General features: G+C 39.0%; 1 protein-coding gene across 1 annotated transcript in view; it reads left to right on the top strand.

The window, feature by feature from the left end:
- sema3bl (sema domain, immunoglobulin domain (Ig), short basic domain, secreted, (semaphorin) 3bl) overlaps nucleotides 1-11534 on the top strand; it is a 44896-nt gene extending 33362 nt beyond the window's left edge. The window contains exons 6-16 of the mRNA XM_053503745.1: nucleotides 1174-1290; nucleotides 1481-1629; nucleotides 4054-4168; nucleotides 4269-4338; nucleotides 4539-4683; nucleotides 5499-5730; nucleotides 5825-5916; nucleotides 6008-6049; nucleotides 6170-6395; nucleotides 8094-8227; nucleotides 10450-11534. Of these exons, the coding sequence (XP_053359720.1) occupies nucleotides 1174-1290; nucleotides 1481-1629; nucleotides 4054-4168; nucleotides 4269-4338; nucleotides 4539-4683; nucleotides 5499-5730; nucleotides 5825-5916; nucleotides 6008-6049; nucleotides 6170-6395; nucleotides 8094-8227; nucleotides 10450-10905 (1778 nt within the window). The 3' untranslated portion in view covers nucleotides 10906-11534. The remainder of the gene's footprint in view (nucleotides 1-1173; nucleotides 1291-1480; nucleotides 1630-4053; nucleotides 4169-4268; nucleotides 4339-4538; nucleotides 4684-5498; nucleotides 5731-5824; nucleotides 5917-6007; nucleotides 6050-6169; nucleotides 6396-8093; nucleotides 8228-10449) is intronic.
- Nucleotides 11535-14844: the final 3310 nt, after the last annotated feature.

Below are 14844 nucleotides of genomic sequence, written 5' to 3'. Positions count from 1 at the left end.
CAAAATGGTAATGTTTGGCTATGTTTTTTTGGACCCCTGGTGTCCCAGCACCCACTTTTAATAATAACTGGTTGGATGTAATGCGTTACAAAGTACTTGGATTACTCTTGGATTAATCTAACGCGTTAACTCCGCCATTTTACAGTAAGTAATCAGTTATTTAGCAATTTCAAAAATGTAATCCGTGAGTCAGACAATTTATGTAATCCGTGAGTCAGACAGCAGTCATTCCGTTATTGTGTGTATGTGTGAAAGTCGTCCTACGAGGACCGACACTCAGAAATATGGAAACGTAATCACAAGACTCTCTGTGAATCATAATGAACCGCACTTACGGCCACCGCGCGAAACCGTGTAGGTGAAAAGTATGGAGAAGTACTCAAACTAGTTACTTTTATTAAAAAGTAACGCTGTAATGTCACTAATTACTTTTTAATGACAGTAATTTTGTAATGTCCCCCAACACTGATAATAACACCATATTATACTAATAATAACACAACCTCCAAACATCGTTTGAAACTAATCTGCTTACTATTAGTGTCCAGATGAGGGAAGAAAGAATTTAGGTTCGTTTAATTTAAGTAGGGCGTTTTTCGGAATGTTTTTTTTTTTACATCCTGAGATCACTGGTCATTTAGCAGATTATGTTATACAATTATAATCACATGTTTGTGCTGTTTCCTTGGAGCGCTTATATTTTACGAGCAATGGTGTCCAGAAAGCACACAAACATTTACTTAAGCAGGATCACTACTTACATCATGCATGACTGTATTGTTTGTTTGCCAGATAGTGAAACCGATTGTTCCACGATCTGCACTGCATCTGTATGTGTGTGTGTGTGTGTGTGTGTGTGTTTGTGTGTTTGTGTGGGTATTGGATTGGATTATTCGGTTTTATAAAGGTGTAAAGGTGTATATCTGTGGTTGTCAGTTGCTGTTAGGTCTATGATGTGCTGTAGACAGAAATGATCACTCGCCATTTGAACAAATGTGTATGTGAATATGTGTGTGTGTATATGTTGTGTATCAGATTGCAACAGTGCATCTGATACCCTGAAAATCCCCAACAGTCGAGTGCTCTGTAGACATCTCCAAAATGTGTCAGAATGTATTTGGTTCCTGCAGCAGTTGTGAAACCGTTCCACTCCCTTCTTCCTTTCATGTCCAGGTGGAGAGCTGTACACAGGCCTGACGGCTGATTTCCTCGGACGTGACTCTGTCATTTTGAGGAGTCTGGGACATCGCTCTCCGATGCGGACTGAAACGGACCAGAAAATATTACACGGTAAAACAAACCGGCTCCAGATGCGTGACATCACATCCTTACATTCACTCTGATCTTCCTAAAACGTTTCAGATGATACGCTTAGATGAAGCGCTGATTTATGTAGAGTTAAAGAAAGGTTTTCGGCTATACATAACTATTTATTAGACTGGACTCACTGTTCCGTGCGTGTGTGTTTATGTGTGATCAGAGCCCAGGTTCGTAGCTGCACACCTCATTCCAGACAGTGCGGATAAAGACGATGATAAAGTCTACTTCTTTTTCACCGAAAGAGCGAGTGAGGCTGGGGAGAGAGAGGGAGAGGCAGCGATACACACGCGCATTGGACGAGTGTGTGCGGTGAGTCTGACTTTCCTTTACACACACAAAGAGAAACAAACATCCCAGAACAATTGGTATGTTTTTTCCCCCTCCGTATACACACAGCTGCAGAATGTTTGGCATGCCTTTAAATTTAACACACACTCAACCCCACACAGGCATGTGCACGGTGCACACACACACAAAAGTAAATGGAAAATGTCTCTCCTAGGACTATAACCTGCAGGTCAAAGTGAAAAAGGTTGAGGGTCAGTCACACTTTGGGCTGAGCTGTAGTTTACTGTGCCCAGGATTCAAACACACATGCTGACGTATACACACAATAACACGCGCATCTATACACACATGCTCGAACGTCCTCCTTTAGGGCCAATCAAACCCTTTTATGGTTATTATCAGTTGTACAGTAAGTTGGAGAGATACTTGGATCATCAGCACAAGTTCTATATACACACACTGTTCATCATACCTCAACTGTTTTAAAACATACGTTTAAGTGTCTGTGCGAGTGTGTGTGTGTGAGTCTGTTTATCCAGATGTTACGCTTTATAGCAGCCAAACCCTTACAACATTAGAACTTCTTGTGTTATGCTGAGAATTCTTGTGGGATATTAAAATGGGAATTAGAATGTGGTTTATACATAATCTCACACACAGCTTTAACTGACTGATGGACACACACCCATACACACACACACACACATACACACACACACACACACTGTTGGCTTCCCTCAATTGATAAATGGCTCCATCTGCATTATAGCACATTTTCTTTAAAGCAGGGGTGCACAAACTTTTTTGCAGGCAAGATACCTCAGAGAATCTAAGTTTTTTAAAAATTTTGACGAGCCTAACCCAATCATTTAAATATTACACAGAGGATTTAAATGTGTACAGTAATATTTTGGCCATGCACTCTCATTCCTGAAATTTCCACTTGCATAATACACAGCCAAAAAAAAAAGTCTCACACACACACACACACACACACAGTGTTTCGTTGGACCACCTGTTGGTTTGCTTACAGCCATGGCATCGTTTCGATAAGCGTATGCAGTGTGACAACATTTATTTCCCAAAGATTCTCAATGGGGTTAAAGTCTTGACTTTGTGTAGGCCAATCCATGTGTGAAAATGATGTCTCATGCTCCCTGAAGCATTCTTTCACAATTTGAGCCTGATAAATTCTGGCAATGTCATCTTGGAACATGCACATGCCATCTGGGAAGATTACTAGCCTATATAATACTAAGGATCACTCACTCATCTTCTATACCGAGAGCCCATCCCAGGAGGCTTAGGGCACGAGGCAGGATACAGCCTGGACAGGGTGCCAATCCATCGGAGGACATACAAAGATAACAGGCTATTTGGGAATGCCAGTTAGCCTAACTTGCATATCTTTGGACTGTGGGAGGAAACCCACCAAGCACAGGGAGAACATGTAAACTCCATGCACACAGAGACGGGAATCGAGCCTGGCCAGGAATCGAACCCAGATCCTGGATGTGCAAGGCGACAATGCTAACCACTACACCACCGTGCCGCCATAATACATCGTTCTCCGCACCGTTCCCTGTGCTATGGAATCACACTTAGCTGAACACCCTGTGAAGTATGTCAGGCCGGTCGTAACGCACCTCGAGTCTTTATGCTCTATAGCAAATTGAAGCCTTTTTTTTCTATCAGTCTGGGATTAGCCCGAAAGACAAAGAAGAGTCTCACTGATGAGTGGTTTTCTTAAGGCTACACTCAAGTGTGGAAATGCTCTTACTTTCACTATTAAACATAGCCTTGAGTTCTCCTGTTGTTGCTGTTGTGTGTATGCGTGTCTTTTTTTTAATGATTTGATTTCACTAAACGTTTAAGTGATCTCCCGTCACACAGCTGTTCCCCTCCCATAAAAGATTTTATGTTTTTTGTTGGAAAAGCCATCATCTGGTTCTGCGTGGTTCTCATGCCTGGTCCCCCTAATCTGCACATTTTATAGTTTTTCCTGCTCTATCGCACCCAATTCAGAAATGCCAGTTATTAGCTGATTGGTTAAATCAGTTGTGCTGTGAGCTGTGAGACACTTAACAGGAGGATCTTAAGGACCAGGGTTGATGTAGAATTATGTCAAGGCCCTTAACTATAGATCTTACCTGTAGATTTTATAGTGAAGCCACTAAGAACCCTAATCAAATCTATATTTTTATTGCTGCTAGAATAAGTAGCATTTATGTTTTTGTCAGAATTTAACAAAAAAAAAAATTCTGTTCATTGATATGTTCATTTATTTTACATGTACAGTACATCATTACATTCTCATATATGCAATATATTTAAAGACTTATTTTTGCATTATAGTCTTGAATGTTTTGTTCAGAATGATCTATTTAGTTCACACAGTCCCTACTGTACAGAAAAATGGCAATAAACATTCCATGTGTGTTCCAGAATGATATTGGAGGGAAGAGAGTGCTGGTGAATAAATGGAGTACGTTTATTAAAGCTCGATTGGTGTGTTCTGTTCCGGGACCTCATGGCATCGATACACACTTTGACCAGCTGGGTAAGAAACATAAAATATGCTTAATATGAGCTAGACACCGATCATAACATACAGTACACTCTTCAGCATATAAATACTTATATCACGTGTGTGTACACAGAGGATGTGTTTCTTCTACGGACCAAAGACGAAAGGAATCCAGAAGTTTATGCCATCTTCAGCACCATCAGGTATCTCCAGGATATAATGACAGTAATTTATCTTTTTAATAGAAAATAATGATAATGATTTAAGTTGGAAGGTTTTATATTTTAATTACAATATAGTCTAATCTAAATCGATTCACAGCATCATATGATAAGTTCTTCATGTGTGTGCGCGCTTGTGTGTGTGTGTGTGTGTGTGTGTGTGTGTGTGTGTGGTTCTGCAGCAACGTGTTCCAGGGCTATGCTGTATGCGTGTATAACATGGCTGATATTCGTGAAGTGTTCAATGGGCCTTTTGCTCATAAAGAGGGACCAGACTATCAGTGGGGACCTTACGAAGGACGCGTCCCATATCCCAGACCTGGAGTGGTGAGAACCACATTTTTTCCCCCCAATACTTAACTGTCCAGTGTTGCTGAAGCTCAGTCTTCAGTAGCCTTAGATTCCTGTTCTTGGCTAAGAGAAGTGATTTGTAATGTGGTTTTCTGCTTTTGTTGAACCTCTGCCTTAAGGTTCATTGATTCTGTGATGCATTTCTGCTTTTAACCTCCTGACACTTGGACTCTACTATTGTACATTGCATTTCCTCTTCTACTGTTTCTTTTTATTATCACCTAATAAATGTGAAGTGTCTTTAAACAGAAAGAAGGCTGACAAATATATTTTACCTAATGGTCCTCATAAGATTATACAATGATATATTTATATATATAATTTTGACATGATTGTTTAACATTTGTGCTTTTTACTTCATTTGATGCATCAATGGAGTTATCTCATTTTGCTGTCAAACTCCTCATATAGTCAATGTAATACAGAGAGAATGCAATGTCCTTATATGAGGTCTCAAGAGGTTATTTGTAGCCATGCTGTCAGCTCAATCCGGTCTGGCTGAGCCATTCTCCACCGACCTCTCTAATCAACGAGATATTTCTTCTCGCAGGACTGCCGCTCATTTTATTTATTTATGTATTTATTTCTTTATTTGTCCGCCACTCTGTAAGAACTCTAGAGACTGTTGTGCATGAACGATAGACAAAGTCACTTAGATCACTTTCCCTCTTTTCATCTATCTGATGTATAATGTGAACATTAACTATTGAACTGTTAGATCTCAAAGCTGTATTTGCTTGCTTTGTAGTTAATGTTCACAACGAATAATTCAGGCTCTCTCTCTCTCTCAGTGCCCCAGTAAGATCACTGCTCAGCCGGGCCGCATGTTTGGCAGCACTCTGGAGTTCCCAGACTCTGTGCTGCAGTTTGCTCGTTCTCATCCTCTCATGTGGCGGGTCGTGTACCCAACTCAGCGCCAGCCCCTGCTCTTACGCACCTCCACTCCCTACAGACTCACACACATCACTGTGGACCGCACACAGGCCGAGGACGGCCCTTATGATGTCATGTTCATTGGCACAGGTGAGATCCAGGAGTAGCTACTATACTTACATAACACATTCTAGTCTTGTTGGTGTCCGAAAGATTAAGATTTATTGGCCTGTGGCCCATGCAGATGTTGGCACTGTCCTAAAGGTCATTGCACTGCGCAATGGCAACTCAATCAACAGTGAAGAAATCACATTGGAAGAGCTTCAGGTCTTCAAGGTGAGTTTATGTGCTGTCACATTTTTTTTGTCCACATAAAGATTTCTTTTTCTTTTGGCTTATTCGGTGTTACTGTATGTCTCTTTATCAGGTGCCCACACCCATCACCTCTATGGAGATCTCAGTGAAGCGGGTGAGCTTTTGTACTCCTCCAATTCTTCAGTAACTTTTTACACTGAAAAAAAAAAAAAAAAAAAGAATTTAATACTGTGCATGAGCCTTATTTTTTTATTTCTCCGTTTAACCCTTTTAGCAATCATTGTTTGTGGGCTCGAGTGCTGGCGTAGCACAGGTTCCTCTGCATCGCTGCAGCATGTATGGTAAAGCATGTGCTGAGTGCTGCCTGGCACGAGACCCCTACTGCGCTTGGGACGGTCACACCTGCACACGATATGTCCCCAGTTCTAAACGTCGCTACCGCAGACAGGACATCAGACACGCGAATCCAGCGCTGCAATGCAGAGACCAAAACCAAAGCGGTAAGAAAGACAAGGGATAGGGTGCAAGAGGGGTTCAATTACTGTCTTAATAATGTGTGTCTATTACACACATTATTAAGACAGTACCTTTATTAAAGGTCCAAAAGTATTTTGTGTAGGCCAATGTAGGCCATTTATTATAGTTCTCTATGCAAAAACTACACCATTTACACCATTTCGTTTAGCATAATGTATTTAAATAACTAAAAAGCTTTGACGATGTTGTTCAGCTTATGGATCTATGGTCTGGGCCATCTCCAGATGTAAATAAACATAGTTGGCTAATGGTAAAGAAATCAGTATCAGCCTTCTGGATTGAGATGGCATGGATTGAGCGAGTGACTGCAGTCAGTACTGCAGACTTCTTTTGAACTCTATGCACAGAAGTAATTGAAGAATCGAGCAGAATTCTTTAAAGATTTTGGCAGGTTTTGACCTATAAAGGACTTCATACAGTACTAAGTCTTGATTGTTCCATAGAAAATTAATTGCACACTTTTTCTTAATTGGTCTTATACTCTTATACTTTTATACTACTGTCGTTTTTTTTTTTGTTGAAAATGTGATTAACTTTTCAACATTAACTTTTATAATACTTTTGGCCGCCACTGTATTCATTAGGATATGAACACTACTACCTGGAGTGTCTATGCTTAATTATCAGTATATTATCTGTAGGTCTGAAACAATACAGCAAAACCAATCCAAAAACAAACTGCAAAAAAAAATAATCATAACCGCAAATTTGAATTATGAGCTTAAAATTAATTCACTGTTTTTAGCTTATCCTTCCACAAATAAGGGTGTGATGCTTCAATTAATAGTTTTTAAATGTTAGATCAGATATGCTTGCAAGTTTCCGCAATGTAAAAATTAGTATGTGAAACATTATCTAAAAAAAACTGCCACATCCATCCATTCATCCATCCATTCATCCATCCATCGTCTAAACAACTTATCCCGTGTAGGGTTTGGGGTGCATCCCGGGGAGATCAGGGCAGCCCAACCCTTGATGTGTAAACCACAGTGCAAACCACTAAAGCACCACTCTCTAAAACTGGATTAATAAATTTTTTTTTTTTTTTTTACTACAAAAACATAAGTAGCTTTAGATGCAAGTGTTTTACTAAATTAACTAGATCATAGTGCTTAAACAGTCCTAACAAGCACTCACACACACATGCACAGAGCTGTTGAAGGCATTGTTAATAGAAGTTGTGTGCAGTTTGACAGATTTGTGAAGTGCTAAAAAAAACATTGGATTTTGATGAACTTTTCAACTCAGAGGTACTCTCAGACCATCTCTCATCACTTCAGAGAGAATAAGAAAAACAGAGGTAACAAAAGAAGGGAGGGGCGGGAGCAAAAAGGTGCTCACCTGGTGCACGCACACGCACACACACACCTGCATTTGGAAACCTGAGATGTACTTGCTAACTGAACCGATTTGAACTTTTCAGGAGACTGACAGATCCATCACCGCACACACAGCTATTTGCATCACTGAAACTTGACCTCTACATGAACCACACTGAATTGAATCACTTGCCTGTTCATACAGACTTTCAGATACAAACTTTCACATACACACTCTTGCCTCTTTGGAGCAAAACTAAACACTTTCTCCTTAAGCATAACAGGTCAAATGAGTGCATGTGTGAGTGTGTGTTTCCTCATGTTGGTTTGTTTTGTCTGCAGTGGAAGATCTGGACATGGTTGAAGTGCGGGTTGTGTACGGCACAGAGAACAACAGCACTTTTCTGGAGTGTGTCCCTCGATCTCCGCAGGCCACCGTCACCTGGCACATCCAGCGGGATGAACATCTGGAAGAGGTGAGACTTACGGAACGTTTTCATCCGAACTTCTAACATAAACATTTTGCGTAAAGTCTTTCCGTTTATTGTTTACATTCGTAAATCCCAGACATAAGGGAAAACTCCGCGAGGTTTCCAGACTGCATCATTCGTCAAGCTAGCCGTCCTGTCACTGGTAGATGGATGGCGGTAGAATGGTCTGCTTCACATAGCGCTCTGTACATCACTTTTTAAAAACACTACTCTATTTTCCTAGACATTTGTATGGTTAGGACAAACTTGTCAGATGTGTTTGGCTTTGCTTCAGGGCACTAACTGTTTTTCTTTTATGAGGCAGTGATGAGAAGTTTCTGTTTATAAATATTAAATATTAGTTTATTTAAAAACAAAAAAAAACAAAAAGTTGGCTAATTTGTTAATGCTAATTATTTTTTAAATTAATTTTCTACTATTTCTACAACTATTTCTTTAATGTGCTGTAATGTACTTTTAACTAATTTAGCTTAATGTTAATTCTAAATAAAACAAATAAATAGTGGCACAGTGATGTGGTTAGCATTACAGGGTCGAGGGTTCGAGTCCCATCTCGAAGTCTGAGTTCATGGAGTTTGGTGTTCTCCCTGTACTTGGTGGGGTTCCTCTGGGTACTTTAGTTTCCTCCAACGATCATGTATATGTGTGTGTATGTGTGTGTGTGCCCTGCGATGGTCCAAGGTGTACCTCACTTCGTGCCCTACGTCCCTTGGGATCTTCCAGGCCCCCGCGACTCTGTCTACTTGATAAGCGAAATTAATTAATTTTAAAGAGGTATTGACAACTAATAGCATGATACTCTGTACTCGTTAACGCAGACTTATTCATTTTCCAAGTCAAAAATTATTAAAAATCTTTGCTCTTCCTGCGGAACACTCACAAAACGTGTTACTAAAAATCCGAGGGTTCACTGTATAGAAAAAAGGAATACACATAAATAAGAAGAATACAGTAAAAATAAGTCAGATAAAATATTTCAATATATTGATAGCTAATAGTAGTGCAATAAAAAAATATTTTAATAACCATGAATAATAAATATTGAATAAATGACAAAATAAATAATAATAAAAAATCTCGTCAGTGTATACAGAACCTGAATTAACCTATTTTTATTTTAGTTACATTAGTTACAAATTTTCCATAATTGTATGAAAGTAAGACTTCCACTGTGACTTTTTTTTATTGTATTTTTCCAAGTGTGCTTTCAAAGCAAACTTCAGTAAGTGAAAAGCATTCTCTATGGGACTGAGGTCAGCTGACTGACTCTGCTCTTTAAGAACATTCCATTTCTTTGCCTTGAGTTTCTTTAACTGTATGTTTTGGCTATTATACAGTGGTGTGAAAAAGTGTTTGCCCCCTTACTAATTTTTTTGTAAGTTAAATGAAGGTTTTTATTATTAAGTGAAAACAAACCCAAAATTAGATCGCCCTATGTGGAAAAGTGCCCCTCTGTTAAAACAGTTCTTAACTGTGGTTCATCATGATTTCTCTAGCTCCACCCAGGCCTGATTACTGCCACACCTGTTCGCAATCAAGAAATCACTTAAATAGGACCTGCCTGACAAAGTGAAGTAGACCAAAAGATCCTCAAAAGCCAGACATCATGCCGAGATCCAAGGAAAATAATTGTGATCTATTAATCTGGAAAAGGTTATAAAGCTAGTTTTAAAGGTCTTTGGAACTGCAGCAAACCACCACCTTGGGTTCTGCAGCAGGACATTGATCCTAAGCACACCAGCAAGTCCACTACTAAATGGCTGAAGAAAAACAAAAGTAAGACTTCGGAGTGGCCTAGTCCTGACCTAAATCCTATTGAGATGCTGTGGCATGACCTTAAAAAGATAGTTCATGCTCAAAAACCCTCCAATGTGGCTGAATTACAACAATTCTGCAAAGATGAGTGGGCCAAAATTCCTCCACAGCACTGTAACAGACTAACTGCAAGTTATCGAAAAACGCTTGATTGCAGTTGTTGCTGCTAAGGGTAGCCCAACTAGTTATTAGGTTATTAGGGGGCAAAACTTTTTCACACAGGGCTTTGTACTGTAGTTTAGAATTTTGTTTTCCCATAATTATAGAAATTAAAAAAACTGTATGATGTGGTAACATGCACAATTTCTTGATTGTTACTGTCTTACTCCTTACAGTATATGTACATTGCCAGCATCCTCATTTTTATACTCTATGATGTGCTTTTCGTGCAGGTGGAGCTAGACGAGCGAGTGGTAAAAACGGAAGAAGGTTTGCTATTCAGACGAGTGTTACGACACGACGAAGGCGTCTACGTGTGCCGCTCCCGGGAACATGGATTTTCTCAGACGCTCTCACGTGTGTGGTTGGATGTCTTACAAGGGGACACGCTTGCTGACCTACTTTCACAAGAAAGTAAACAAAAGGCATGGTCTCCATGTCCTGTCAATACAGGCTCAGCTAACCGATCGCCACCCAGAGGGTGGTTTAAAGATGTCCTGCAGCTGATTGGTCCATCAAACCTTCCTCAAGTAGAACAATACTGTGAGCGCGTCTGGTGCAACGAAAAGCTGCGTAGGAAACACAAGAACATGATGGACAAATACAAACAAGCGCAGGACGTGGCACGGAAAACCAGAGTCAGTAAGAACGCCGGGGACCGGCATCGTATGCCACGAGCAGTAGAGTGATATACACACACACACACACATATATGCACACACTGAGAGATGAACTCATAGAAGAGAACACCTCTCAAGCTCAGAGACATTGATCATGCTTACCCACTGCTCACACAGACAACGAGGTAGAATGTCTTTAACGTCTCCTGAACTTTGCAGAACTGTGGAGCAAATTTTTGTATTACATTTTCCTTTTTAACATATTACTATGATGTCATTTGTCATAATTTGACGACGGTTGCCGTATCAGCAGAAGAAACAGACACAATGTGGGTGTACAATATACACATACTGTACACACACCTCTATTTAAATTCTGTTTACTGTGGTTTTCTACTGTATGTGCTGAGAAGATCTGGATGTGTTCACGGCATCGCTCTCAGTATCCTGGAGTAAAGCCAAAGACATTTATGATCATACACATTTTGAAAGTATTTTCCTTTTTTTTTTTTTTTTTTTTTGGACCAACTTGTTAACCTGATTTTTTTTTTTAAAGCTGTAATTTGCTAATTTATTTAGCTGTTACTGCAGGTTACTGGTTAGAAGTGGATTTTCTATTAAATAAAGCATGATGGGGTGTGCAGTTAGAGATAAATTATCAACAACGTAATGATGTGAGTCGAGTCGTGTAGTTCCAAATGTCCCGCAGCAGTTTGCCACTAACACTAATGATTCTGTATTTATTAAAGAGCCACAACTTGTGTATTATATCTGTTTAGGTTGTCTGCAAAAACAGGTTAGTTCTCATTATTATTTATGCTATTGCAGCTCATCTTCCTCCTTTGGAAGATAATAATAAGACAAGAAAAAAAAAGTCATTCACCCGCCGAAAGGGGCCCTGGAAGGACAAACTTGGAAAATGTAATGCTGCCTAGGTGAAATGTAATAAGACATTAACAACAGAAAACCTAACATCGATTTACCCAGCAAGTGCAAAGCACATATCTTGAAGATTGAGAAGCTTTATAATGACTGTTACAAAGTGCTGACACTGGAGACAAAAATGCAAAATAAACGTCTAACAGAAAGTTTTCTCGTATCAATGATTAGACATATTTTTAATCCGCTTATATGAAGCACACACCATGCAAGACCCTGTGTGAGTTATAAACAATAACGTATTAAAATGAGCAAAGTACAGTAGTTTTAAAACTGTCCAAGCCGTGTTGTAACCCGAAATCAAGCACTGCGGTAAAAATCTGTTGTATCTTCTTATCCATTCATAATCATAGCTCTGCTTTTTGGTGTGTAAATTGTGGTGGGCATTTTTCTAACTTTTGTAAAAAAGGTTTTAGAAGGTGATTGACGGTTTAAAGGGTTCGAAGGTGTATTTGATGATGAGGATTCAGGATTTTACTGGCATGCACATTTAGTATTATTTCTGATTAAATTTTATATGTACTTGGTATTTTGTATTGTTTAAACTAAAGCACGGTCAAAACGTTGAATTTTACATGCGATGCAAGAGTCGGGTTCTAGGCTTCTGTAATGTCCTGGAAATCGAAGAAAGATTTCCTTTAGAGAACAAGCCAAGTCTGCATGGTTGTTTGGTTTGCCTTTTCATCTCTCCCATTAAGCCTCGATGCTTCCACATCCCTCATTTTAGTGATTAATTTGTTCTAACAGAAGTCTGGAAACACACAACTTGTTTTCTTTGAAAATATTCCCGTTGATCTAATCGGCTGATCCGGAGACCAGTGTCAGGAAAAAAGGAACTATTAGAATATAGAGCCGCCTGAATCGTTTTAATGCTGCTGCATTCCGCGTTTTTCGTAATGTTATAAAAATATCATAGCTGTTAATAAAATTCATTGAGTTTTCGAGTGAATTACTGGGTAATAGGGTTAATTGAGTTCATCTTAGTGCATCTTTCTTTTTTCCTTTTTTATTTTTACTTTCTTGTGAAAGGTTTTTCACTCTATACAGAGCTGTACATCAATCGAGCATAATTGTTCAGGTTCCCGTTGTGCCACCTGGAAAGCTCTTTCCCCTTAAAGATTGACTCATCCAGACCTCTAGGGCTGTGGGTTGCATATGGGGCCTTTATGGATTGGACACCATAAGTACTTGATCAGATTGAGATATGGGGAGTTTGGAAGCGGGGTTGGTGGCCTTGGGCTCTTTGTCTGCGTGGGCCCCATATGCAACACGCTGTAGTGCACTGTTTTTTTTTTAAATATACGTTTCTATCGTGGCTAGGATTGACTTTTTTTCATCTGTGCTACATTAGCTTTCCTGTGGGATTCGATCTGGCCTTTGGTGGCATGAGTGGCATGAGTGAAGCTTGCTCAGGCCATCAGTTTGATAATAATATTGTTAAGTCGTTTTTGCAGCATGTTTGGGGCATTTGTTTAACCATATCCCATCAGCAAATAGTAAACCTTTTTCTGACATCATTTCCTCAAAGTAATTCTACTTTTTAAAACACCCCAATACCAACGTTGTCCTAACATCTGCAACACTGCCGAATTAATGTCACCACAACATTATGGCAACCGAACATTCTTTCGGGGCAATGTGGGACAGATCTACAAATCTTTCATCAAATAGTATAATAAATACTGTATTCCTTCAAGGTTATACACATAAATAAATATATTAACCAAAGCAGCTCTAAGACTATTTCTCAGATTTAATACTGGATGGAAACCACTGATTAAGCCAAGTACTCGTATGGACTGATTGTATCTAACAGACTGATAATCATTTCAACACTGAACTTTCATATGCAAATAACGCAAACACACACACACACACACGCACACACACACAAAAAAAAAAATCCAGTTTGTGATGATTTTGTATTGTATGTCATGTATTTATGTCTTATTTAAAGTGGATCCTTGCATGCAGAGTTTTCAGATGTGAGTTTTGTCTTTAAAGATAAATGAATAAACATGTTTCATGTTGTAGATATGTCTATCATGTGCTTTATTGTGGGCTTAAACTGTCCATGTGGTGAGATGTTTGTTTTTGTCCTTCATGCCCTTTGCATGTGCGTGCTTGTAAATGATTTGGATTCGAGGACCTCCTGGAGTCAGGATGCAGGATTAAGTGATACAAAGGGGCTTTTAATCATATGTTGTTCTACTGCAAAAGAGGCAAAAAGCTATCAGAGGTACAGTAAATATAGATTCCAAAGAATGACCACACTGAACATAAACCCATCGCTTAAAGCTATAATTGAAGCTAACTGATCCTGATTCGTACAGAACCATAATCAAGTCCAAATGCTGTTTGTTTGTTTGATGCTAGTTTCTGAAATCATTGAAAGCACGGTTACATTTTAGGAGTGTACATAAACGTTCTTAACTTCCTATGATAAAAGCAAGTATAATATAACGTAATTCAATTATATCCCATTAAAAGTTGATGTAATGGGGTAACATTGCTGCCTCAAGGTTTTAGGGTTTCCAAGTTTCATTCAGAGCTCAGATTACTGCCCATGTAGTGGTTCGAAGTCTTTGGCAGGTAGGTAATCATCCACCACCTAAACCTATACCAGTATGTGAATTAGTGATTTGTGTGCAATTCATGGTGATTACTAATTCGGTGTAAATGAGTGTGAGAATTTGTGTAGATTATGCTCTGAGGATTAGTGTCACATCTGGAGTGTATTTCCAGCTGGCACACAGATGTCACATGATATCTGCTCTGTAACCAGCATGACCATAACCTTAACATCCTGGAGTTAAAACATTAAAGTAGTAGCTATATGTTATTTCATAAATGTTACATTGAAAGCCATGTAAAAAAAAATATATAAACACTTTATATTAGTCTTAGTTGTTCATGATTTTAATATTTAAACATTAAATTAAAAATTGCTTTGATGTATGAGGCAAGATCTGAAAGGTGCACCTAGCACTGGAATTTATGTTTATTTCTTAATGAACATTACTGTAACTACTGCTTCGTTTTACAATGTGATATCTGACTGGTTCTCAT

The sequence above is a fragment of the Clarias gariepinus genome, chromosome 9 (genome assembly GCF_024256425.1).
Source record: "Clarias gariepinus isolate MV-2021 ecotype Netherlands chromosome 9, CGAR_prim_01v2, whole genome shotgun sequence".
Classification (NCBI taxonomy): domain Eukaryota; kingdom Metazoa; phylum Chordata; class Actinopteri; order Siluriformes; family Clariidae; genus Clarias; species Clarias gariepinus.
The sequence above is the reverse complement of the archived record's forward strand: the minus strand, read 5'-3'. Positions and strand labels throughout refer to the sequence as shown.